This window comes from Arachis stenosperma, chromosome 3 (assembly GCF_014773155.1).
Source record: "Arachis stenosperma cultivar V10309 chromosome 3, arast.V10309.gnm1.PFL2, whole genome shotgun sequence".
Taxonomy (NCBI): Eukaryota; Viridiplantae; Streptophyta; class Magnoliopsida; order Fabales; family Fabaceae; genus Arachis; species Arachis stenosperma.
Genome location: NC_080379.1, coordinates 14909003 through 14935225, shown reverse-complemented (window position 1 = coordinate 14935225; position 26223 = coordinate 14909003). Strand labels below are relative to the sequence as shown.

At 29.4% G+C, this 26223-nt stretch overlaps 4 protein-coding genes across 4 annotated transcripts; 1 reads left to right on the top strand and 3 right to left on the bottom strand.

Moving 5' to 3' along the window:
• Positions 1-774: 774 nt before the first annotated feature.
• LOC130970867 (proteinase inhibitor PSI-1.2-like) lies at positions 775-1445 on the bottom strand. The gene is made up of 2 exons (XM_057897072.1): positions 1392-1445; positions 775-1168 (listed from the first exon to the last, which is right to left on the bottom strand). Exons 1-2 carry the CDS (start codon positions 1438-1440, stop codon positions 972-974), a joined length of 246 nt encoding a protein of 81 aa, XP_057753055.1. The 5' UTR covers positions 1441-1445; the 3' UTR covers positions 775-971.
• Positions 1446-5393: 3948 nt separating this feature from the next.
• Positions 5394-6453, bottom strand: LOC130967729 (proteinase inhibitor PSI-1.2-like). The gene is made up of 2 exons (XM_057892718.1): positions 6352-6453; positions 5394-5596 (listed from the first exon to the last, which is right to left on the bottom strand). The coding sequence occupies exons 1-2, from the start codon at positions 6419-6421 to the stop codon at positions 5403-5405; spliced, it is 264 nt and encodes an 87-aa protein (XP_057748701.1). The 5' UTR covers positions 6422-6453; the 3' UTR covers positions 5394-5402.
• A 10676-nt stretch (positions 6454-17129) lies between these two features.
• LOC130968536 (NAD(P)H-quinone oxidoreductase subunit T, chloroplastic) lies at positions 17130-18262 on the top strand. The gene is made up of 2 exons (XM_057893871.1): positions 17130-17568; positions 17677-18262. The coding sequence occupies exons 1-2, from the start codon at positions 17240-17242 to the stop codon at positions 18101-18103; spliced, it is 756 nt and encodes a 251-aa protein (XP_057749854.1). The 5' UTR covers positions 17130-17239; the 3' UTR covers positions 18104-18262.
• Positions 18263-18575: 313 nt separating this feature from the next.
• LOC130968535 (ran-binding protein M homolog) lies at positions 18576-25294 on the bottom strand. The gene is made up of 10 exons (XM_057893870.1): positions 24608-25294; positions 24370-24516; positions 24199-24285; positions 23505-23550; positions 22966-23042; positions 22229-22391; positions 20870-20938; positions 20183-20242; positions 19391-19477; positions 18576-19123 (listed from the first exon to the last, which is right to left on the bottom strand). The coding sequence occupies exons 1-10, from the start codon at positions 25051-25053 to the stop codon at positions 18848-18850; spliced, it is 1458 nt and encodes a 485-aa protein (XP_057749853.1). The 5' UTR covers positions 25054-25294; the 3' UTR covers positions 18576-18847.
• Between the last annotated feature and the right edge of the window lie 929 nt (positions 25295-26223).

Genomic DNA, 26223 nt, shown 5'->3' with positions numbered 1-26223 from the left:
GTTCATTTACTTTATTATGTTGTAGTCTGTTCACCTATGTTTTTTTTTTTTATTTCTCTTGTGGGACATTCCCTTCCTACGATCAACGAATCTTGAAACAGTTTAGTGATTATTTTTTTCTTATTAAATTGTGCATCCACAGAAAGTGTTGCATTATTCATAAACAATCAAACCGGTCTGGTTCGAACTATGAATGGTGACATAGGCCGGGTTGGCGCCATAGGCCGCACCTCTTTGGCCGATTCGGATCTGCCTCGTCCATAGATAAACAGCTCAGTCAGTCTCACCCTAATTCAAACCGGTCTGGTTCGACCTATGATTTGTGTAATTCGAACCAGCCCGGTTCGATTTACACGGAAAACCCTTTCTCCCTATAATTCGAACCACCTTGGTTCGAATTACATTCATTCATAATTCGAACCAGGTTGGTTCGATTTATTAACAAATAAAATAACCTAATTCGAACCACCTTGGTTCGAATTACATTCATTCATAATTCGAACCAGGTTGGTTCGATTTATTAACAAATAAAATAACCTAATTCGAACCACCCTGGTTCGAATTACTACCATCTCTAGTTCGAACCAAGCTGGTTCGAATTATATAAAAATGCGGTCTGGCTTATTGCTGAAACGATTTTTGCTTTGGCGTATTTACGTTATTTTTTGAGCCAGTTGGCTTATTATGGTTTTTTACCCTTTATTTTTTGTGTTTGATCAGTAAAGAAAAAAAAAAGAAAAAGAAAAAGAAAACATAAAAAGACAGATACGTTTATTTATAAAGGTTGCTAACACTTGAAACATACTCAGCACAAATTAAACTTGTATGTTATCTCTAACCCAGCTCCAATGGTTTAAAGAAGCTTGACTTGATACATACTCTGCAGTGTGCATGACTGCATTATTCACCTTATTACAGCATAATTAAAAGAGTGCGAGTAGACATATATATTATATATTATATATTAGGAATTAATTATTAGCAGAGCAAATGGTAGATCCATCAGAGTTGTAAAGGGTACAGCCGCGAGGTGCAAGGCAGCAGTTACATGCTGGAGAGAGGTGCTCTTCCCCTGACGCCGACGATGGACACGTCATGTATGCTGCTTCATAGCATACCTGTTCGCACCCTTCCACTCTTTTCACTTCTCCTTCCAAAATTATCATACCTTCATCATACCATAATTCATAACACAAAGTCAGAAACTAAGATTTACATACTACCTAGCTATCAGATTTAATTAATTTCCTCATCTATATGTATATTATAATATTATAATATTATGTTTTGGATAAATTAAAAAGAGAGAACGAAAACAAAAAATAATGAAAGAAAGAAGCACATGCAACACTAATTGATGAATTAAGGAGGAGATAGAAGTCGGCTGTTACCGCAGATGACCATAACAAGAAAGATCACTCCAACCTTATTGAAAGCCATGGTTGTTTTTGCAACCTTGGTGTATCTTACATCTGATACTTATACTTATACAGACATAATAATAATAATAATAATAATAATAATAATAATAATAATAAAAAAGTTCAAGAGTCATTAAAATTAATTATTTTTTATCGTTATTTTTAATAATTAATTTAATTTTTTAATTTAATAATTTAATAATATATTTTTAATTCATATTTTAAAATATTAATATTTAATTAATAAACAAAAATAATAAATTTTGATAGTTTTGTAATATTTTTCTAATAATAATAATAGAATAAATTTTATTTTTAATTATAAAAAATTTATGCAACAATTTTAATATAAAAATATAAGATAATGCAATATCCATAAAAATTAGTTTACTTTACCAACGTTATTCTAAAATATTTGATAAAATTATCAAACAAACTACATATTTAGCTTGTATTGTCAAATTAATCTAATTTTTTTTATAGCTATCGAGTTAGTTTATATTTTTTGCGACTAAATTATTAGGGCTTAAATTTTCTATGATAAAAATAATAGTTTATTTATAATAATATTTATACATTTAATAAATAAGTTGTCTATTATTTGAGATATTTGTCAACTTTAAGAGTTGAAAAACTACAATTAGTACCAAGTGTGCTTATGACGAAGCACAATCTAACTATTAGGTAGCATTTGTTTTCGGGGGCAAGACACGGAGATATGGACAACACTTGTTTAAAAAGTGTTTGGAAGCAGAGATATATGGACAGTGAATATATTGTCTCCGAGACAATTTTTTATACTTTTGTGTCCACTCTTTCACGAAGGACAATGATGGACACGGGATTTGGAAGAGTAGATACAGACAATTTTATAAATTTTGTTTTCCTTTTTTTCCACTATTATCCCTTCTTATTTTTCCTATTGCGTTGTTCATAGATACTTTTTTTTCCTGTTCTTTCTCTATCTCTTTCTTTTCCAGGTACTCTCTCCTTTCTGTAGAATTTTTTATTGGGGTAGATAATTCTTTTTTTTATCGTTTTACTTCAATACCATTTTAACCTTATATTATATTATTTGATTTGTAATAAAAATAATAACAAAAATAATTAATCTTAAAACTTTTGAAAGATAAATATCATCAAAAGTAAAATTGATCTTTTAAAATGCTAAAAAATAATTTATAAATTGTAATTGATTTTATATAATTTAAAGAAAAATCAGTTTTTAGATAAAAAAAAATTAATTTTTTTAAAATAAAAATAGATTTTTATATGCAAAAATTAATTGTTTTTTCATGTAAAAATAGATTTTTTAAAAATTAATTTTTTATTTAAAATTAATTTGGCTTATTAACTTAAACAAAATTTTTTATTAATCAAACTCAAATTTATTTTTTTTGTTAATCTTAACCATATGTATTCCTACATATTAATAATAAATTTTAAAATAAAATAATTATATTTATAAATTTTATTTTAATATAAATACTAATATATTTTTTTATTAAAATTTTTTGCCTTTTCAAATATTTTTTTCAAGTTCCGTCTGTACTCCTACATACTCTCATTTTTTATTAAATTAATTTGTATTGATATAGAAAATTTGGAATCACAAGACTATTTTAGTCATTTCATATAATATTTTAGTCTTGTCAATTTGTATCCAAACATAATATTAGACATTACATTAGTGTCTTGTCCATCGTATCCAAACACAATACACAAAAGATAATTTTTAGTGTCTCCGTCCTATTGTCTCCGTTTCAGTGTCATGTTCTGTCATGTCTCTAAAAACAAACGCAGCCTTATAAATTAATTGTTTAGGGTTTAGAAACCGAGCATAATAATAATAATAATAATAATAATAATAATAATAATAATAATAAATAATAATAATAATAATAATAATAATAAGATTTATTAGAATTTATTATTTTTAGTTATTATTTTTTGTCATCAATTTAATTTTTATAGTCTAATAGTTCAGTAACATACTTTTAATCTATATTTTTAAATATTAATAACTAACTGATAGTAAAAAATAATATATTCTGATGATCTTATAATATTTTTTTTCTAATAATAATAATAATAGAATAAATTTGTATTTTTAATTATAAAAAATTTAAGCAACAATTTTAATATGAAAAATATAAGACCATTACCTATAAAAAATTAGTTTTTTTTTTAAATTATAAATGAGACTCGAAATCGAAATCTCTAAGCGAGAATAATAAAATATAATTTTTTTGTAAAAAAACTAGATTACTTTAATAAAATTATTCTAAAATATTTGATAAAATTATCAAACAAACTACATATTTAGCTAGTATTTTCGAATTAATCTAATTTCATTTATAGTTATCGAGTTAGTTTATATTTTTTGTGATTAAATTATTAGCGCTTAAATTTCTATGATAAAAAATAATAATTTATTTATAATGATATTTATACATTTAATAAAGAAAAATATTATATATTCAATTTTTTTTGTCAATTAAGCTAATTAAATTGATCTAACATTAACAAAAATTATTCTTATCACTCTCACTCGTTAACTCATCTAAACTTTATTATTTAATTTGGTTGGATTTAGTTGATAAAGGCTGCATTTGGTTATGAGAACAAGACATGAGAATAAGACACAAATGATAGAGACATAAAAATTAGTGTTCTTATATTTTATTTGGTGATAAATTAGAACAAATTACAAAAATTTAATTTATTCTCATTTTTTTCATTCAAATAATTTGAAAAAAAATATAATAATAAAAAGTATAATTATGAAAAATTAACAAGAATAATAAAAAATAAAAAATAATATATTTTTCATTAGTGTCTCACTGTCCTTATCAGGATAGATACAAAATACACTAATTCAGTATCTCTAGATACAATATCTCTATTCATGTCTCATTTACTAAACATAATTTTGTATCTCTATGTCTCTACATCAGTATTCTATCTTTATAAATAAATGTAATTTAAAAAAATTGTACCTATAGCATTTCTAAAAAAATATATGCCTTTTTACTAAGCGTCATACACATTTAGGAATGGAAAAAGGCCAAACGGCTTGCCAAGACTTGCAGCCTGACTTGTGTTTAGCCTGATCTGGCCTGTTATAAAAGAGGTACAAGCTCAGCTCTTTTAATATGTTAATAAGTCAAATTCAGATTCACTAATTAGTCTTATTGTCTTGTCAGGTTTGTCTGAGCCTGTTAAAACATAATTAATATATAAATAATTTTTTATTATTACCAAAATTATGAGATATTTTAAATTTATTATATTTTATTATAAATATTTTTATATATTTTAAATACTTTAAAAGATTCAAATTTTTTGTAAATATTAAATATGATATATTACATATAAATATTTTTATTAAAAAATAATTTTTTTAAATAATATTTTTATTTTTATAAAAAGAAAATTATAAAACCTTTTAATAGACTTCAAGTCAGGCCAAGTTAAATAACTGGTCAAGACTAATACTTTATAAATAGTTTAACAGACTGCAGACTCAAAACAAATAACTATATAACAAGTCAGATTTGTTAAGAGTAAAGTCTGGCCACCTGACCTATTTTCACTCCTAACACATCCTTTGTTAGGATACTAATAATATAATATCATGAAGAATTACAAAAACTAAAAAAAATATTATGAATTATTTTGTATTCTAGAAAAGAGAGGTTTTTTATTTTAAAGTTACAATTCCAAAGAGGTCAAACCGATCGATTTAGTCTAACTCTCACAGCCCTGTTATTTTATGTGACAATTATCGTTAGATGACGAATTTGCATTATCAAACTAGAAAAAAGGAAAGAAAAGTTGTAGAGTGATGAATTTATTTATTTAGTTTAAGGGAGACAGTGAAGTCTTAGTTTGTTGCATATGCATTCATAACATCATATGGAATTACAATTACACATATTGAACTGTGATGAGTGTGATACATTATTACTATCTAGGTAGCTAGGGAGCAGTGCAAATGGTGGTTCCATCACCGTTGTAAAGGGTACAGCCAGTGGATGCAACGCAGCAGTTACATTTTGGAGAGAGGCGCCTATCACCTGAAGAGGGGCATGTCATGTATGATGCCCCGTAACATATTTGAGGGCAGATTTTAGCATCCACACCTTTCATTTCGCCTCCCAAAAAACTTGCCCCTGCATCACCATATGCCAAACAATCCAATTAGAGTTTGGCTAAATTAAACTAATATTTCATGACCTTTGCTTTGATTATTACACTTGATATCTATCTTGTTTACCAAACTACAATGATGCCTCTAATTATTTGTTTTCCTAAAACTACCTTTCCTTTTTCACCCTTACCTGTGGATACAGCCATCTCCATTCTTTCTCTAAATATGATTTAATTTTGTTAGAAATATAATTATTTATGTATTTTTTTAAGTTTTTTAGAAGAATAATATAATGACATAATATTAAATTTTTTATGACTTAAAAATCTAAAATTTAATTATTGTTGACCTCAAAAAATAATTTTAGTATAAAACAAATAAATAAAAGTTATACAAAAAATCAAATAAATAAATAAAAGCTCTTCTTTTCACAAATGTATTAACAATATAATTATTTATGTATTTTTTTGTTAACTTAAATTTTTTTAAAAAGTAGTTTCATAACCAATTTAAATTGGAAGGAAAACTGGCGAAGGGTTCTTTTTGGTATTTCATCTCACAAAAAGGTGAATTAGAAGAGACTGTGCGCCATATGTAATAAGAACAAAGTTTAAGAGAAGTAATGTAATAATATATTTAGCAAAAAGAAAAAGTATGAACGAATAAAGAGAAAAATTAAAAAAACCGACTCAAATGAACTATAAACATGATCCCATAGCGTAGGTTTAATTTCCTCATAGTATATCACATATTAGACTTAGAGAGTATGATGAATACCATAGACAACGAGGAGCACTAGAAGGATGACTCTAGCATTGTTGAAAGCCATCTTTTTTGTTGCATACATACTTGTACTTGGTGATGATGGTGAATATATAATCCTATGTCTCATCTTCGCTCATACTTATAGTATGGAAATATATATAGTAGAGATGTAATGTGAAAAAGGAACCGCGTGTTGATTCATGACTTAATCAACCAAGATTATTATTACTCTCATTCATGTAGTATACGACGACCCCTGTGACGACTGAACCGCCAAAGCCATGCCATTTAATTAACATTGTCAATACAGTGGAAGTGAATCCTTTTCAGTAGAAAAAAATTGTCAATATTTAATTTTATTTTTTATTATTCTTTTTTTTATTTATTTTTAATCTTACTTATAAAATTAAAAATAAAATATCACATTTTATTCTCTCAAATATTAAAAAATGAAAAAAATTCATTTTCCAATACAATGATTATCAACGTCACTTTTGTTTTTCTATACATTAATTTTGCATTGAAATTTTAAACTATCAATTAGAGAATTCAAAACATTAATTTTGCATTGAAATTATATTTCCATAGCTATTTGCTTGCTACTGATTTAATTTTGTTAATATTGTCAATGTGAGAAATACATAAAATTAGTTTAATATCAAAAAAATAAAAAACTGATAAAATAAAAAATTTATTAACTTAGTATTTTAAAATTTTAAATTAAATGTAATATTTTTTTATTTTATATTTTCTTACTTAATTTCTATCTAAAATTTTTCTGGTATTAAACCAACCCAACAAGTTTAAGGTCCTTCCCTTGAATAATCTTTATTGTTAAAGACAAAATCAACACGTCAATCCTTCACTTTTTCAACAATCAACTCCCGGGTTTTCATTTTTCAATAAGAATCTCGCTAGGGAGACAATGGACTATTTGTACAATGTGTACAATGGCTATTGAGTTATAGAATGAACATCCCCTATACTATTTAGAATAACCATTCGAGTACAAAGGATAATAAACATCTTCTCAAAAAATTAGTTTAATTTTTGGGTTCACCAAGGATCGAACTCTTGACCTTGATAGGAAAATGTAACACTAATAATTATATCTCTAATACTCTATAAACCTCCATTGTACACATTGTATAAATATCTCATTGGCTCCTCATACTTTCCTATGGAAAATGCTACTTGTACAACATAAATTAGCCTTTAGTCAGCCTTTAAATCTAATATTTTATTATTTTAATTTTTTAATTAATTATATTTCCTATTTTTAAGGAACCACTATTATTTTAAACTTTATCAACTAAAAAATCTCTAAGTTCTTATCATTATAATAAAGTATTTCCTTTATTTTCTCCCTCTCTCTCGTTCACACTCTCTCTCTTTTAAAAAAATCGGTGAAGTTTTCAAAATTAATTAAACTCACTTCAATTATTTTTTTTATTTAAAACATTTAAAACTCATGTCAAAAACACATCTAAAATTAAATAAATAACATAAACACATTTAAAATTATGTATTAACACATCTAAATTATTGTTATTGTAGTTCTAAATTACATATTGAACACAGAAAAGTTAAACTCAAATACACATCCAAAATTATAAGAATGTACTCTAAATATTTTATCAACACATCCAAAACTCATGTAAAAAAACTTATATATGTACATAAGAACATAGTAAACAATGTAAACACATCTAATATTATAAGAATGCACTTTCAATATTTTATCAACACATCCAAAACTCACGTAAAAAATTCTATATATATACATAAGAACATAATAAGCAACATAAACACATCCAAAATTAAGTATTGACACATATAAATTAAGTTAATATTACAACTTCCAAATCAAATATATGAGTTAAAATCACAAACACATTTAAAAAAATAAAACATAGACATATTTAATATTATACAAAAATTGAAAAAATATAACCTTTTATTAAATGAAAAGAAAGGGATAACATATCTCCATGAATGAACTCAACCAAATTTTTTTAAAATTTTGCCAGAGACAGAGAAGAAGTGCGATGTAGAAGAGGGGACAGGAGAAGCACAGGAAGAGGAGGAGGCGGTTGTGCGTGGTGCGAGGGAGGACACCAGGGATGGGGAGGAGTCCATCGATGGAGGAGGTGTGTGCGCGTCGCGAGGGAGGTGCACGTCGCGAGGAGGAGCGCGTTCGCCGAAGGAGAAGATCCTCGCAGAGGAGGTGTGCAACGCGGGAGAAGACGAAAACGGTCACATATGAAGAGGGGTAAACGTTGCAGTTCTGAATATTTACGAAGGAAGATTTTACTAGTGATGAAAATCTGATTTGAAATATTTGAGATTTGTTAGGATTTATAAGCTTTAAATTTAAATTTTGAATTTAAATTTTAGTTAATCCAGTTTTTGTAGATTTGTATTTAAATTTAAAAAAAGAAAACAAGAAATCTATTTTAATGTGTTTGTTTTAATTTTTTTAAATTAATGTAATAAAAGGCTGAATATTGTACCATTTTTAAAGGATACCTAGTTGAATTGCTTTCCTATTGGTTTCACTTTTTCAACAATCATCGGCCGGGTTCTCATTTTTCAATAAATATAGTTAAATAATTTTTAACTAATTCATTTTAAATAATTATAATTAATAATTAATAATTTTATTTTTTAAATAAAATTTCAATAATTATTAATTAATGATAATTTAAAAATCAAAATTACCAATTGATGACAAGTTAATTAGTAATTGATTGATTGAATGTTAGTTATTTAATAAAATTATATATATATATATATATATATATATATATATATATAGCCTTCTACTAAAGTTACCATACTTTAAAGTAAGGCCAGAAGTGAGTTAAGTCAGTTCATAAGCCAGTTCAAACTCGACTCATTAATAATTTGATGAACAAAATTTATGAGCTAGTGAACTAAACTTGAGATTGAAATTGAATTTATAAATTAAATGAGTCAAACTTAAACTTGGATAAACTCAACTCATTAGCTCGTGAACTGGCTCGATTATATATATACATTATATATATGCATATGAAATAGTAATATATATATATATATGATGTTAATTGTTTAAACTTTTATATTTATTTTTTATATATAATTTTGATGTAGGACATAAATAAAAAATTTATAATTTATTGATAGATAAATAATATATAAAATTGATCTTTTTAAATATTTTTTAAAATATACAAGTTATAATTTATTGATATAAAATTATAAATTATGTTTTTATTATTTGAACCACTTCGTGAGTTCGAGCCAGCTCGTGAACTTTGCCGAACTTAAACTTAAAAAATAAGTTCGATTATTAATGAATTGAATTGTGAGCCAAGTTCAATTTTATTAAATCGAGCTTAAACTTGGTCTAACTCGACTCAACTTGACTCCCTTCCAATCTTACTTTAAATGATAGTGATTAGTGACAACTCTTCAAAGGATAATCCGATCCTATATTCCATAGTATTCCCTGCTTAAATCACATGACTAAACATGGGAGTTTAAGTGATTGACTTAATTATTATTTTGTTTTGGTCAGATTGCTTAGTTAATTATACATGTAGAGAATATTGCTGGACTAAATATAATTGAAGCCCAATTCCCTAAAATTTGTAATGGTTTGTAATAAAATCTTTAACACTATTTTTTATGAAGTCCTTGGTAAAGTGGGAAATTAGGAATATACTAAAAAATATGGCTCAAGTTATATGAGGATGAAACAATTCAATAAAAAAGTTATGGGAAGAATCTTACTGGTAGTGTACATAAATACCTATTTACGTTTCTTATTGCATAATAAAATAGATATATATATTTTTTTTTCAAGCCCAATTACATATATTATTCATTTATTTTCCCTCTGCTGTGCATGATTGTTGTTATTCTATGTTATAATTGCTGCACACTTGTTTTTATTTTGGTGAAACTAATTAATAAAATTATGAAAAAATGAGAAAAAAATGAAAAAAAAATTATATTGTTATTTTTTTATAAGAGAATAATGCTATTTATTTATACTAATTACTAGTCAGAAATTGGTTTTACATTATATTTGGGATTGTCCAAAAGCTCAACTTGTCTAACATAGGTTTAATATTTCTTGTCATCATTTGAATTTGAAAAACTGGTTAGCATCCGTTCAAGTTCTTTTCGGGACTTTGGTGGATATGGCGAGTAAGGAATAATAACATCTTTAATCCTCATGAAACTTGGCCTCCGAAAAAAGTGATTTGTCTGGCATTAACTTCAGAAAAGGAGTTTAGGAATATTTTTTAATTACAACGTATATCCCTTTCCTCTACTCTAAATGCTTTTTGGAATCTCCCATCCATTGGTACTTTTAAAATTAATTGTGATGCTAGTTATTTTTAGCTCGGGTAATAGTATTGGTTTTGCTTGTGTTATTAGAGATTCTAATGGGAGTTGGTAAAGGGAGTGTTTGGGAATGATTGAGAGTAATAATATTCTTCAATGAGAATTGTTTGCTATTTGGAGATGATATCTCTTAGCTTAGGATGTGGGTCAACGAGATGTTATTTGTGAGTTGGATTGTGTGGAAGCATTTAATCTTGTTACTCAAGATGGTTTTGGGTTTATTGATCCATTAGTGCTCAAAATAAGAGATATCATGCATTGGAATTGGCGTGTTGACTTTCGTTTGATTATAAGAAATGCAAATACAGTGGCAGATACTATGGCAAAGATGGCGATGAAGTTACAAATTTCTCATGTGGAACTTCCTTCTCCTTGGGAGGAGTTTAAGAGTAGTCTTAAACGGGACTGTCCCTCTATTTAAGCAGTTCTTTTGTTTTGTTTTTCTTTGTTTAGTTTATTTCAGTCACAAAAAAATACTAATTACTAAATTGATTTTGATTTTTGAAATAAGATAAAATAACCAGAATCTCTAGATGATTCTATAAGAGAAAGATAAGCATAACTAACTTAAAAAAAGATAAGCATAACAAATTTTCTTTCTAGAAGAGAAAAATAAGATAACAAATGAAAATAACACAAAAATTTAATACTAATCAACATGGTATTTGTTCATACCTTGACTCGAGAATGAGGCCGGGACCGACAAAGAACAAAGGGCCGACCTAAGAGGGGCCTCTACCCTCTACCCGACCTCTCCCAAGAGGTCGGATACTACTAAACCGACACGGCGAAGCCAATGCTTCTAGAAAACAATGACCGAGAAAGATAAGATATCAACAAACTCCCAAAGATATAAGATAAGATAATATTATCGCCTTCAGGAAGGTCATCGAACTCTACTATAAATACACTGGCAGTTCCTAAGTATAACTCACGTTCTAATCTACTAAAACCCTACCTAAATCCTTTATTAACTTAAACATCAGAGTCTCTTGCAGGTACCACCCCAATCTCTTCACGAGAAACTCGGACAGACAACACCTCAACATCGATAAGTCGATCACTGCCACTCAAAAGGACCTAGACCTCACGTTTAGACCCGACTCAACGGTTCAGGTAACTCTCGAAACAGTATTCATCATAGCATCAATTCCTTTTGAGTTTTGATTGCAACCAAGGTCCAAGATCATCTTCCTTCTTCCCATCATCATCTGAAACAATAAATTCCCATAATGAATATGTCCAACATAATAAAAGGTGCTCTGTCTTTTTTATGTTAAAATGTAGCACTTGGGTAGTAAACTCAAAATAGCTATATATATCATGTTTATGACTTCAATAAATATGTGGGTGGATCTAATTCGTCATTGATTAAAGTCATACTCAGAGAAGATTTAAGATAGAAAATGCATCTTGACTAGGAAAAGAAATTAAAAGGTTGTCATTTGTATTGTCAAAAAATTACGGAATAGATTTTGTCATTCTAACAAATTTGTTTAAATATATATCCTACCAATAATCTTGGAAAAATATTCTCATAAAGATTATGTATTTATATTGAAAATAAACAGACAGAGTGTGCGCTTGCGGTGAACAACACATCATTGGAATAAAACTTTTTTTTTTTTCAAAAGCCTTCAAAAATCAATAAAAGATCATGCACTAAATCGTGCAATTTGAATATATATACACCACCATAGTCAACAAAGTCCTCAAGAAATGATATTGATTGTAACTCATATACACATTCTCTGACTAGATCATCTACTGGTTTACCTTTTTCTGGTAGTGGAAGAAGACCAAGTGCCTCCCAAGGCGAAGATCCTAAAGAACTATTGAAGTTATAGTCCTTTGGGTAAAGGGAGAATAATGCAAAATATCCCTTTAAGTGCCAAGGTAACTGATCATAGCTGAATTTAAGTGCAGGCAAGACATCACTTTCTTTTTGTTCAAAATTCCAAATCTCATTGTCTTTGACACCAAATTTTAAGAACAGTGAACTCCCTAATGTTCTCTGTGCCAATGGAAGCCCACTACATTTTTTGACAATGTCTTCTCCAATTTCCACCAATTGTGGATGATTTTTTTCATCTCCTTGTAGGAATGGCCATTTGAGATGAGATAGACCATGTAAAATGTAGAAGGAACCATTGCTCATCATGCTACGAATTAAGCGGCTACGTGTAGTCACTAGAACTGTACTTCCTTCAGCACCAAATTGCAACAAGTTCCTCAACTCTTCCCACTTGACATGATCTTTATTCCATACATCGTCCATGAGGAGTAAGAATTTTTTATCGGTAAGTGCATCTCTGAGATGTTTCTGTAGCTGCTGGACATTTAAGTCTTCTAATTTGCCTAGGTTAGTTGAGGTTGGAGTAATCTCAAGATTTTAATTATGAGTTGCTTAAGGTCAAACTCATCAGAAACACAGACCCATATCTTTAATGGAAAAACACCATCTATGATGGTCTTATCATTAAACACATACTTGTCCTCCCAACCCCACAATGGAGACAACAGAGACACTTTTACCATCAACCTCATTGCTTTTCTTTAACAAGAGGTCAATGATATTATCTTTATCATCATTTCTCTCTTATGCACAACACGTCTTTCAACGTGAATGATCTCAAGGCAAAACTTATTCCTATCAGCTGCAACCTTGTCTAGCTTACCTTTGATTTCTTTGATCCGATAAATTATCCTACAACGGAAAGCAACTGGGTTGGAGCTTGAGAAGAATGTACATACCTTCCTTTTAGTGCTATTGGCGAAGTTGATGATTCTTCTCCTGCTTTTCCTGAGCATCCAGCAGCACAGCTTCCACTGCCCACCACACGAGAAGCATGTTCATAAGCCTGAGAAACGAGCTTCCCTATGAGTAGTGATTCAGCAATGCTGAAGATAAATGACTCGGCCATCATGTATTCTGTTTTTTTTCTTTTGGGTTTGTAATTAAGGGTCAAGGAGGAGGAAGGGAGTGAATTATGTTATGTGAGGCTAAATGTTAGGTTATACAAAACTCTATTTATTGATACGGTTATGCATTCTTGCATTAGTGATAACTAGTAGAGAAGAAATATTTCTTACTTGCATATCTCTTCTTGGAGGATGCTCCATAAAAACGCCTAAAACGTATTTTTAAAGACATTTATATGCCATATTATTACTGGACTTATAAATGAATCAATTATTTGTTAATATCTTAAGAAATTAGAATAAAATCAATTTTTTATAACAATAACATAAATCTAATTGTTCTCAAAATCTTTTTTTTTTGTTTTTTTTTAAATAAAAATCAGGGATATATTCATCTTTTTATCAAAAAATTTAAATATGATTCGATTTAGATTGTATAAATTGATAGGATCAAATCATGTATAATAATTATAATGCAGATAATTAGGTTTATTATTGTTGCTATAATAAACCATTTTGATTTAGTTTATTAAAAAATAAATTATTAACCGATTTAACAAAAATGTCTAATAATATCATGACACATGTAAACGTCTTCAAAAAAAAGACATTTTTAATGTCTTATCCAAGTGGTCTCCTCTCTGCTTTACTGGTTACATCTTATAAGTTGCGCGATTCTCGTCTATTATCCGTTATACATTAATAATTTTACAATTAAAATGTGTAACATGTTACTCTTTTATTATAATTGAAATTAAATTTTTTCTTTCAAAATGAAAGACTTCTCTCTTCTTCTCTCTTCTTTCTATATCTCTCCCATTTTTTCACTTATTCTATCTTTTTTTTATCATTATCAATGACTAATTACAAATTTAATAATTAACATGTGCAACATGACATTTTTTAATTGCAATTAAAATTAAAATTAAAATATAACTATATTATTATATTAATAATTTAACAATAAAAATGTGTCACATAATATTTTTATTAAAATTAAAATAAAATATTTTTCTTCAAAATTAATAATTTCTTTCTTCTATTCTCTTATGATCTTATCTATCTCTCTCTTTCTTTATTCTCTCTATCCTTCTCATTCTATATATAACTTATATTTTATATTTTATATTTTATATTATTAATTTGACAAATCAAAATGTATCATGAGATATTTTTTCGTTATAATTAAATTAATTTTTCTCCAAAATTAAAAAATTCCCTCTCTTTCTTCTTTTTCTTTACTCTTTCATTCTTTTATTTTTTTCTACTTTTCTATGCACAGAAAAACAAAATTAATAAAATAATATAATTTAAATAAATTCATAAAATTATAAGAAATATGTTAAATTTATAATTAAATATAATTAAAAACTAATTACACAATATTATTCACATAAAAAATATATTATTCTTATTATATGCATATTTTTTATTTAATTTTAAATTTTAACTGTTTATCTTTGTAAATAATATTTTTACTTCTCTTCCTTTAAATATTTATTACATATAATTTATAGAGCATATGATGTTATAATTAATAATTAGAATCAAGATTCAACTATTTAAAAAAATTAGTTTTGAGTTAATTTTTAACTATTAATATAAAATTTTTATACTAATATCTAATTATATTTTTATATATACAAAGAGAATAATATTATTTTTAAATAACAAGTATGAAAATGAATTATTTTTAATTATGCAATAGACTTAATACATAATTAAATATAAAATTATATACATTAAATTCTTTCATAATGAATATTAAAATTAATTATTAGTAAAAAATTAAACTCTTTCACATAAAAATAATAACTAAAAAATTTATTATTAATTTTTTTATCTACATAGATCCTGTTTTTTCTTAGTCGACAGGAACTTTTGTTCCCTATGACTTTTTTATAAAAATAGTCTAATTTTATAAATTTTTTGTACTATAATATATAATATCATGACAAAGACGACATAATTTTAAAAGATTTATATTCTCATTATTACAAATAAAAACACAAATTATATTCTAAGTTTTGAGCATAAAGAATAGGTTATTAACATTTGAAAATTCCTTTCCTGTCTTCTTTTGGATCGATTATATCCTTTACCATTCAACTTCGAAATCACTTTAAAGAGTAGGAACTAGGAAGTAAACTTTTAAATAAGAATTTAATTTTAATAATTGTGAAAAAATGTATACATATATTACTTAAATATTATCACGTTAATGAAAATAAATATTTCTACATTCACCAAATAAATAGGTAGCCAAATTAACACATCACATTTAAATTCTTCAAAATAAAAGTGGGCAGAAACCATTTGGCAACGTTGATTTCACCAGCACATATGAACTCAGCAAAATGTCGATTGATTAAAACTGATATATCAATTAACATAAATATTGTTTTAATCTTTTTGAGATTATTTTTGTTAAAGAGAATTGAATGTTTTTGAAGGTTAAACTGAATACATAACCTTCTTGTAATAGTTCATTGAAAAAAGAAATGAAAAGAAAAACGAAACATAGAATAATATGCAAAAGCATAACAAAGGAGCTCAGTCCACATAGATCTGGACCAAGAAGCCTGGTTTGATCAACACTTTTGGGACCTTACATATTCATGAAAAATAAAAGAAAAAAATAGAGAGAAAAGAGATGGGTAGGACTGGCAATGAGTAGGGTAGGGTAGAATTTAGACTCTATCCTAATCCTATCCGCGGGTTAAAAATTTTCTTAAAATTCTACCCTATCTTACTCGCGGATTGAGAATCTCTCGATCCTAACCCTACTCGCACCCTAAAGTTTTAAATTCTACCTGCAGAAACAAAAAAATTTTTCAAATAAATATAAAATTCAATCATTCCAAATTTTATACATATTAATAAAATAGAAAATAAAAAACTAAATACAAATTAAAATTAAAAACAATAAAATCTTAAAGAAATCCAACATAAAATTACAAATAATATGATCATCAACTAGTTTAGTGATTATTTCAAATTTTTATAAGAAAAAAATTATGAGTACAAGACTCACTTTCTTCACTACATACATAACTTTTACATATAATATATATAATATATTAAGGATATGGGTAGGGTAGGGTTGGGTATACCTTAAATCCGTACCTTATCCTACCCGCAGGCAAATTTGCACCCTATTCTATCTTACCCGCAGCGAGTAAGATAGACAATCCTACTCGAACTAGTTGGTCCGGGTTGAGTACCCGTAAGTAGGGTATATATTGCCAGCCTTAAAAATAGAAAATTTTTAGAATAAAATAATATTTTCAACATATATGTTATTTTAAAATTAGTATATTAATTTAAAATTACGTATAAACTTATTTTTTAAAATATATTTATTCAGCAACTAAAATAAGATACAATTTATTAGATGAGTTAAAGGAAAAGAAAATATTTATATGTTTATTTTGTGATTAGCCTTATTTGAGTGCACTTTGAAGAGTGTGAGTGAGAGCCACAGAAAGTAGAATAATTATGCGCCACGTAATTCTCTCAGCTTGCAAAACCAGACAATTCATTGTCATCCCTTATTCTCCCATCCTATAGAGTATCAGCAATGGCTTTCACTGCGACTCCTCAGATTTTGTTACACAATCCCATATTAGGAAGAGGAGCAAGGTGGTTGAGAGGGAGAGTAACACCATCCACAAACACCGATAATAATAATATTAGTTTGCAGGTGCGGGCTTCCAAGGGCCCTGGCAACAAAAGAAGAGCACCCCCTTCCCCTGGAGTGGACACAAGAATCCACTGGCAAAATGAAAATGAAGGTTGGGTTGGAGGTAGTAACAAACAACAATCCACCGCAGACAATAAGAACCCTAAGAACCTCTTAGGAGAATCATTTGCTGATTTGCTCAGCGCTTCCTCAGGTTCCCATTACGAGTGAGTCAGTTACTTACTCATTCAGATTTTAACTAGAACATGCATGCAAGAATTTCTCAACTTATTCATAAATGACTAATTCATGAATGAAAACAACAAAACAAACAGATTCTTAGGAGTATCGGCAGATGCGGATTTAGAAGAAATCAAAACAGCTTACCGGAGATTATCAAAGGAGTACCATCCAGACACAACTTCTCTGCCTCTCAAAACTGCTTCAGAAAAATTCATGAAACTCAGGGAGATCTACGATGTTCTTAGCGACGAAGAGACTCGAACGTTCTACGATTGGACTCTGGCTCAAGAGGCTGCAAGCCGCCAAGCAGAAAAGATAAAAATGAGATTAGAGGATCCTTATGAGCAACAACTCAGAAGCTATAAATCTGTTCCAGACATGGTTGACCGTCTTGGTGGGAAGAATATGAAGCTTAGCGATCAAGCTGTTTCTGCCCTCACTATTGATGTCTTCATCATTGTTTTTGCCATTTGTTGCATCATTTATGTAACAATATTCAAAGCACCATATTATTATTAGATGCATACATAATCACAGTATTTTTATATTGTAATTTGTAATTGTTATAATGTAATGCAGTAGAATCAGATATGGGACTATACATCATTGCCACATTTAAGGCAAGGTTTCTCCATTGTTAACTCTTTTAGCAATGATAACATCGTATATTTCCTTGTAGTTGCAGAGAAAACTAAAATGCTAGAATCAAAGGAAAAGTGGGAGATACTTATTTTCTAACGTGACATGTAGTTGACAGTCGAAGTCAAACACCATAACCAACTTGCAATTGGCATTGCTCAAAGTCTAACTGTTTCTTGTTACAGCATCAAACTCAATCGTATTTCATGGTTTGGCTCTGAACGTCACGAACTCAGGATTCAATACACAAACTATCATAAAGCCTAAAGTTTACACTGGAATACGATGGACATGTATTTATATATGCTTCCATGTTCCAAACCTGCTTAAATTTTTGAAATTTCAGCACAGATTTTAACTTTTGAATTTGAATCTTTACTTAGTTCAATTTTTCATTTCCATTGTTTTGCTGATGTTTTAGTTACAATCTTACATGCACATAGAGAACCCCCTCTCAAATGACAGGAAAAAGTATGCACCAAGTAAGAACTAAGAAGGTGGGGGACTCTACAGTATAAGAGACGTTTATGATCAATTTTTGATAACTTGGCATTCTAAAGAAACCCGGGCAATATTAACAGCAGAGAAAGAATGTGAATAGACCATATCACCAAATACTAGTCACTAGCCTCTTTTACCACTGCTAAGCACTCTATGAAGTTGGAAAGCTTCTCCCTGCTCCCCACTCAAAGATCTATTCTCCAAGCAACAAGCAGTTAGCTGTCTAAGTAACCTCTCAAGATATGAGTGCAAGCAATTTTTGGACTCTTTCATGTTGGGATTTGTCGACAAGATCAACGCATTGACTGTGTCAGCTACAACTTCACGTTGTGAATCTTTTAGAAGATAACCTACAGGGGATTCCAGTGGTTGTTCGTATGCCAACAAAGCAACACAATCCTGCAGAATAAGAAATATAGAATTCAAAGATAAATTTAACTAACTGTACTACCAATAAGATGAACAGAAATAATCTTGTGAAGTAATCTCCAGCAATTGTGAAGGCTGCTTATATTTGAGGGAAGAAGAGACTGCTCATGTTTAGCATGCACGAAATAGACCAGAATGATTATTTGCTATAACCAAGCCAGGCCCTATGAAATTCGAAATCAGCCAGAAATAATTGGTGTAGCAGCAATGATTTTAGTTGTCGGTAAAGAAATTCACCTGAACTAGGTCCTCAAAGACAGGCAACCCAAAAAAGCTTGACAACTCTATTCTTCCATATTTGACAGCCTCCTCCAGTGCTCCAATCTATTTATACCAGAGAGGAATGCAAAAGTGTTAATTAAGTAATTCTCTACCCAATACATAGGAATTTTAAATAAAAGCTACATACCAAATTGAATCAGTAACAATCGATAATTATAATAATAATATCAATTAAGCTTGACTATTACACAGAGCATCAGTCGCGGAAACTATCACCCGAGCCTCACATTCATACTACTATTAAACCATTAAAAAGCAAAACAAAAAATATAATATCTTAGCTGCGTTTGTTTACAGGGACTGGACACTGAGACAGGGACATAGAAACATAAAACCGTGTTTGACAGATGAAATATGGACAGAGACATTATGTCCAGAGACACTAAATTAATGTATTTTGTATCTATCTTGACAGGAAGAACAGAGACACTAACAAGGAACACAACTTATTTTTTATTTTTTCTTTCATTATTCTTGTTAATTTTTCATAATTATACTTTTTATTATTATATTTTTCTTCTCAAATTTTTCGAATGAAAAAAAAAAGAGAATAAATTAGATTTTCATAATTTGTTCTACTTTATGACCAAACAGAATACAAGAATACTAAATTGTGTCTCTGTCCTTTATGTCTTGTTCTCAGTATCTTATTTTGTCCTGTTCTCAGAAACAAACGCAGCCTTATATGCTAATTCAGTTGGGAAAGCTTCTAATAGTGAAAAACATGAAACATTAAAAGGAATGTACCCGAACTAATTCAATAAACTTCTGACAATGAAGCAGAAAGCACATAGCTGATGTATTGTCCTGCAATAACCAGGTTGATAGTCATGTCTAGTGACTTAAATACAATAAAAGAATATTCTTAGACAATAAATATCAAATGAAGAATTTCACACACAAGTTGGTCTGATGATATTTGGAATCATTTAAAAATAAAAGGGAAAATGGTAGACCTATGTCTTGAGGACTAAAGTATTCCAACATGAATATCATGGTCAAGTTGGCCATGTATTGCCACTTGTGTGTGTGTGTGTGTGTGTGTGTGTGTGTGTGTGTGTGTGAGAGAGAGAGAGAGAGAGAGAGAGAGAGAAGGGGGGGACTAGAGCCAACTGGCAAAGTCTAGCCATCACAAATTCTTATGAAATCAAGTCATCAAACTAAAATAAAAGTAATTTGACCAATGGAAGAAATCAAAGCAGAGGGCGACCACCATTATATTCAGTGTAATGCAGAAGTATCAGCCATTATGAGCAGATATTACTTACGATAACAATCAGATTAAGTCTATACTTATTACACATACATCGAAGATCATTTAAGCCACAGCAGATTGAATCGAATTACATTTAAATTAGTAAAATTAGGAAGCTAGCTTAGCAACAGGATAGACATGCAGGATATACAATATAATTATAATCTGAAACAGCGCACCTCAACAATCTGGGGATACCATTCTCGCAATTTACCAAATGCAGTATCAATCTCCCCATCCCTGATTAGCTTCATTGAAGAGAAAAGGTGTAAGCCATAAGTTTGTACATCAGCTAGCATATGTAGCCAGGAATCATATAAACTATTTAGGGAAGAAAAATAGAAAGGTAATCTAACATCATGGGTACTTTATTACATGGCCACTGACTAGAAGTTCTAAATTCTAAAAAAGCAGAGACTCTACATTGAAACAAGAGATTGGATTTATGATGACTAATAATACATTTGATAATTACTCACTCCACTAAAACATGATAGAAAAACCTCCATAAAAGGGACAGAATTTTGGTTTTTTGGGGGGGGGGGGGGGGGAGGGGTGGAATCACAACTGAAAATTACAGAATTTTTTTTTTTTTCAGTTTTCATTTTTTATTGACGTGTTTATATTGATGATAACAAAAATGGCCCATGTTTACATTATTTCCTGTGTCAAATGTGAATCCACCTTTTTACCATTTATATAAAATCCATGAACACCATCCAGATGAACTAAAAGATCTCGTACTTTTCCCACCTTTAGAAGATTCAGTGCAGCAGGTATGATTACATTTAGGATATATGCATGCCTCCAAAAGAGTCTAAGTGGTTTCATTAAAGGATGATGTTGACAAAAGAAATGAACCAAACTATATTAGAGCAAAAAAACTTCCCATAGTTCCAAGAAGCAGGATCACAAGAAATTTTTGAAAAAAAAAAAAAAACAATGAAAACAATTTGACATTTTTGTTTCCTTTTCTTTGTGATTTATTTCGGATGCTAGCTTAGAGCTTGTTTGGATGAACTTCTACGAAAAGATCTTTTTTCAAGTTATCTTTTTTTAAAAGATCTTTTAGAAAAGTAAAGATAGTTTTATGTTTGGATATCTTATATAAAAATATTTTTTTATCTAACAATTATGTTTGGCTATAACAATATAAAAGTACTTTTTTTTGTTTATTTATTATGTTAAAAATATCTTTTTTTAAGTAAAAAAGATCTTTTATAAAAAGATGTAAATTGTAGCTTCTAAAATAAAAATATTTTTTAATTTTTCTAGTGCTTTTACTTTTACTACTAAAATTTTGCCAAATATACTAAAAAATAAAAATCTTTTTCAATGAAAAAAGATCCTTTCTAACAACTTAATGCCACCCAAACAAGCTCTTCCTCTCTTAATTTCCCTTCTTATCTAGTAATGTCATTTTCTTATCAAACATTTTCCAGTAATTATTGATGAAAACATACTAAATCACACCCTATCTAATATTCCCATGTTTCCTGTCCCAATAATACATGCTAGAACAAAAGTTGATAGCCTACCTGCCGGAGAGTCTTTCGGTGATTCAATGCATACATTATTTCCTGCTCATCAACCCCATTCTCCTGAGCTATATATATGGGAGGAACAGTACTTCTACTAGCCACATCAAATGAATTCAAGGTATCTTCGTAGCCATAGTGTAGCAGGTAAGAACGGACAATTCTGACAATAATATAAATTGTAATATATTATTACCTATTTATATCTTTTGAAATAGTATTGGTTGGCAAGAAAGTCATGGATGTCACTTGGTGAAATATATTAATTTCAACATTTGTAAAGAATGGTTGGCAAGAAAGTCATGGATGTCACTTGGTGAAATATATTAATTTCAACATTTGTACAGTATACAATGCAAAGAAATACAGTATACAACATCAGAGAAGGGGAAAGTTTGGGAAACAGAACAGGTTAGTCAGTGTCCATATTAAAGTTTTTACACTAACTAATAAGTAAATTTCTCAAAACCACTTAGTACTACTTCAAACTCTCTATTAAAGTTATGTCATTTGACCCGAAAAGAAAAACCAGAAGCCATTGCTAGCAGAGACAAAGCTATAGACAAATGTAACATAAGAAATCAGCACTGAAAGATCCACACATACAAATAAGAATTTTTCATCAGTTGACACTTGTGTAATTTTACCCGGCTACCAACTACACATGAAGGTCCAAGAATAATCCTAGATATGAAAGACACATGAAAGAAAGTAATCTGGAGGCAGTTTTGTCTCACCCGTAACTAACATTTGATGTCAGAGGCAATTCCTCTATTTTCAGTTGTTGCTTCATTCTTTCTTGCACTTCAAATTCCTAATCCAAAAACATATAATAATAACTTCAGTACTTTTAAAATTGAAGTGTCATATGACCATGATTCTGGTTAATGTAGATAATCACAATGAAAACATGTCATCTTTGCATCCAAGTATGATCCTGTTCATATAATTAGTGCTGTTTCACAACAATTTTAGTCATCATTTTCTTTTAAAAAATGAGGAAAGATATTGCGGGGGAATTTATAAGGGAAATAATTAAAAAAGGAGTCTCAGGATGTTCTTGTTTATGCTTAATTTCTCAGAAAAAGTGCTCTTTAGATTTTAAAGGAAGAACTTAAATCTATGTTAACTGTTTGAATAATATTCTTAAACAATTCAACTCAGGAAATGATAATTCCATTTAGATGCCACAGAGAATCGCTTCTAATAAAATTGACTACAAGTCTAGGGTAGGATGTGTACACTTGAATGAACAAAATATAAAAATGGTTCTTACCTTTAGGTCAAAGGTAAATGGTTTCTGCCCAAAGTTGACATGCACCCTGTCAGAGATAAATGAAACACAGTCCTGTAAAATTAAATTCCTCAACTAATGATCAAAAGAAGCTGCCATTCGAATATTAGTAATTACTGTCTTGACAAGACGAGCCCTCTTAAATGAAGGAAGGGATAAATAACTAAGAATTGAAATGAGGAAAAATGCTAAAGACGGGGGTGGCAGATTCAGCGGAATCATAATCGGATCAATTAAACACTGAAATAAACCCCCTGCCCATATCATTCACTAAGCAGACCTCTCATTTTTTTATTATAAACAACACAAAACAGTATTGTACTCATAAAATAATTTGTCAGGGCTTAAAACAGATTTACAGCTATTGGCTCTTTTATGTTTTCTTATCAAATGCCACTCATAACATAGTTCAGCTTTATGAGTTGATAATAGACTGGCACATTCATTTAGTGAAGCAGAACTGAAAATTCAAAGGTAAACAAATGCATGCTCAGCATAGGAATGACAATTTAAGATTAAAAATAACTACTAAAATCTCAATGCCGTTTACTATTATACTCAGATTGATGACTTCATATATAGCAAGTAGAAACACCTACTACATTGGAAAATAAATAGTGTGTGATAAAAACAGGAAGAGACGGTTAATACTAGAATTCATGGTGATAGAACATACTCTTCATTTTGGCTATGAACAGCAATGGTAGGAAAGAGTGGACCCTTCATGTCCTTGTAAACTGTGCCAACAACTTGCCCATTTTTACTGACATAAAACACAAAATCTTGTTATGTAACAGAAACAGAAAGAGAAATGGAAAAAGAAAAACCTAGTGGTTGTGGAAATTACGTGAAGAAGAATTCCTGGGCAGCATAGTTGATTCCAGCGCCAACAATATCGCCAGATGTATAGGTAGGGCCGAAGGGTTCCCCTTTGCCATGTCCACGATAAAGAAGCCCATCATCCCCGTGATATCCACAGCTATTGGCCTCCCACCTATTCAAGAAATCGAAGAATCAGAATTGCAATTGAAGACTCTACTTGTAATTGAAGAGACGGAGAGAGAATGGAAATGAAGAACTCTCACCCGGGCTGCCTACGCATCTTGAAAGACTCGGAGGTGAAGCCGATGGCAATCTGGCCCTTGGCGCCGGCGTCCTTCACATAAATCTCGAAGTAGTAGAGGAGCAGCTTCGTGGGAGCAGCCTTGTTCGCCTGAATCACGCCGACGTCGTGGCCGTGAAGGTTCACATTCGTGTACTTAACTGACAGCTTGTCCGTCGACACCACCACGAATCCGCCGGAGCTGTTGATGGTGTTGAGCTCGCTGGGGGCCTCCTCCGCCTTCTCTTCCCCCTCCTCCGCCCCCGTCCCCCTCCGCCGGCACACCTCTAGAAAGTATAGCCCCAGATCTCTGCCTTTCTCTTCCTTACTGCTGCTGCTGCTGTGGTGGTGGTGGTTGTTGTTGTTGTTGTTGTTGTTGATGATGTTGATATTGCTCACCCCGTTGCTGTTGCTGTTACTCTCACTCATCGCAAACCCTAGCTCCCTTGATTCTACACGATTCTTTGTTTTCGGTGTTATCTCTAATTCTATTGTGCACGCAATTCCATTCAATTACACAGTAGCGAAATCAATAGTTTCGTCTCCCTCCCTTCGCCCCTAAACCTTTCGTTTTAATTCGTCATTCAGTTACTCACCTCACCGAGTCACCGTCTCTCTCTCTCTTTCTCTCTCCTATTTCTTTCTCATTTTCTTCCCAATTCCTCTTTACCAAACAAGGCCTTAACAAATATGTAGACATATTAGAATAATTTAATTTTAATGCACATTATAAAAAATAACTATTATTTTTATACAAAATTTTATGATATCAGTATATTAAAATTTAAATATATATTAAAAATAAATTGAATGATATATATTTATAAATATATATAAAATAATTTTATAATTATTTTTTATGTATATATAATATTTTTATATTTAAAAAAATAAAAATATTTTTTAAAATATTTATAAATATATTTTTAAATTTAATATATATTTATATTTATTTATTTTTTATTATATTTATATCTATTAAAATTATTTAAAATATTAAAAGTAAGTTTATTAAACAAATTTTTTATAATTTTTACTTATGAAACTTTTTTAATTTAACAAATATAATTACTATCATTTTTAAAAATCTGTCCTAAAAAAGTAGATTTAATAAGTTTTTCTTTAAATACTAAATCGGACCTTTATACAAAGAAATGTTCCTACTGCCTACATGTACTTTGTTGTGTATATTGTAGGTTCATGGTACGTGACTACATTCAGCCATTTAAATTCATCAATTCTCTTGACACTTTTTATTTTTATTTTTATTATTGAGATTGTGATGGTATTTTTAAATAATGTGAAGAGTTAGTGTGGTTTTTTTTGTATAGATAATCACAAATCTCACTTTTAAATTTGTGGTTTTAATTTTTTTTTTTAAATTTACAAATCTGACCTTTAGATTTATATTTTAACATTAAAAAATTTTTGAAACATGCTGCGAGATTTTGAATTTTTTTTTTGTTTTACTTCCTCTCAATTTTTTATCCCTACCCAAAATCGACACTCAATTTTTTACTCTATCCAAAATCTGACCCTCAGATTTTTACCTCTATCCTGAGCCTCCGATTTGTAGTTTCTAATTTAAAAAAAATAATT

Coding starts and splice junctions, on each gene's coding strand:
- LOC130970867 (XM_057897072.1), bottom strand. CDS start 1,440: ATGGCTTTCAATAAGGTTGGAGTGATCTTTCTTGTTATGGTCATCTGC. Junction 1,169..1,391: donor TCTTGTTATGGTCATCTGCG/GTAACAGCCGAC, acceptor GGTATGATGAAG/GTATGATAATTTTGGAAGGA.
- LOC130968536 (XM_057893871.1), top strand. CDS start 17,240: ATGGCTTTCACTGCGACTCCTCAGATTTTGTTACACAATCCCATATTA. Junction 17,569..17,676: donor TCCTCAGGTTCCCATTACGA/GTGAGTCAGTTA, acceptor CAAAACAAACAG/ATTCTTAGGAGTATCGGCAG.
- LOC130968535 (XM_057893870.1), bottom strand. CDS start 25,053: ATGAGTGAGAGTAACAGCAACAGCAACGGGGTGAGCAATATCAACATC. Junction 20,243..20,869: donor GGTATCCCCAGATTGTTGAG/GTGCGCTGTTTC, acceptor TGGTTATTGCAG/GACAATACATCAGCTATGTG. Junction 19,124..19,390: donor TCTTTGAGGACCTAGTTCAG/GTGAATTTCTTT, acceptor CTTATTCTGCAG/GATTGTGTTGCTTTGTTGGC.
- LOC130967729 (XM_057892718.1), bottom strand. CDS start 6,421: ATGTATGCAACAAAAAAGATGGCTTTCAACAATGCTAGAGTCATCCTT. Junction 5,597..6,351: donor AGTGCTCCTCGTTGTCTATG/GTATTCATCATA, acceptor ATGGTGATGCAG/GGGCAAGTTTTTTGGGAGGC.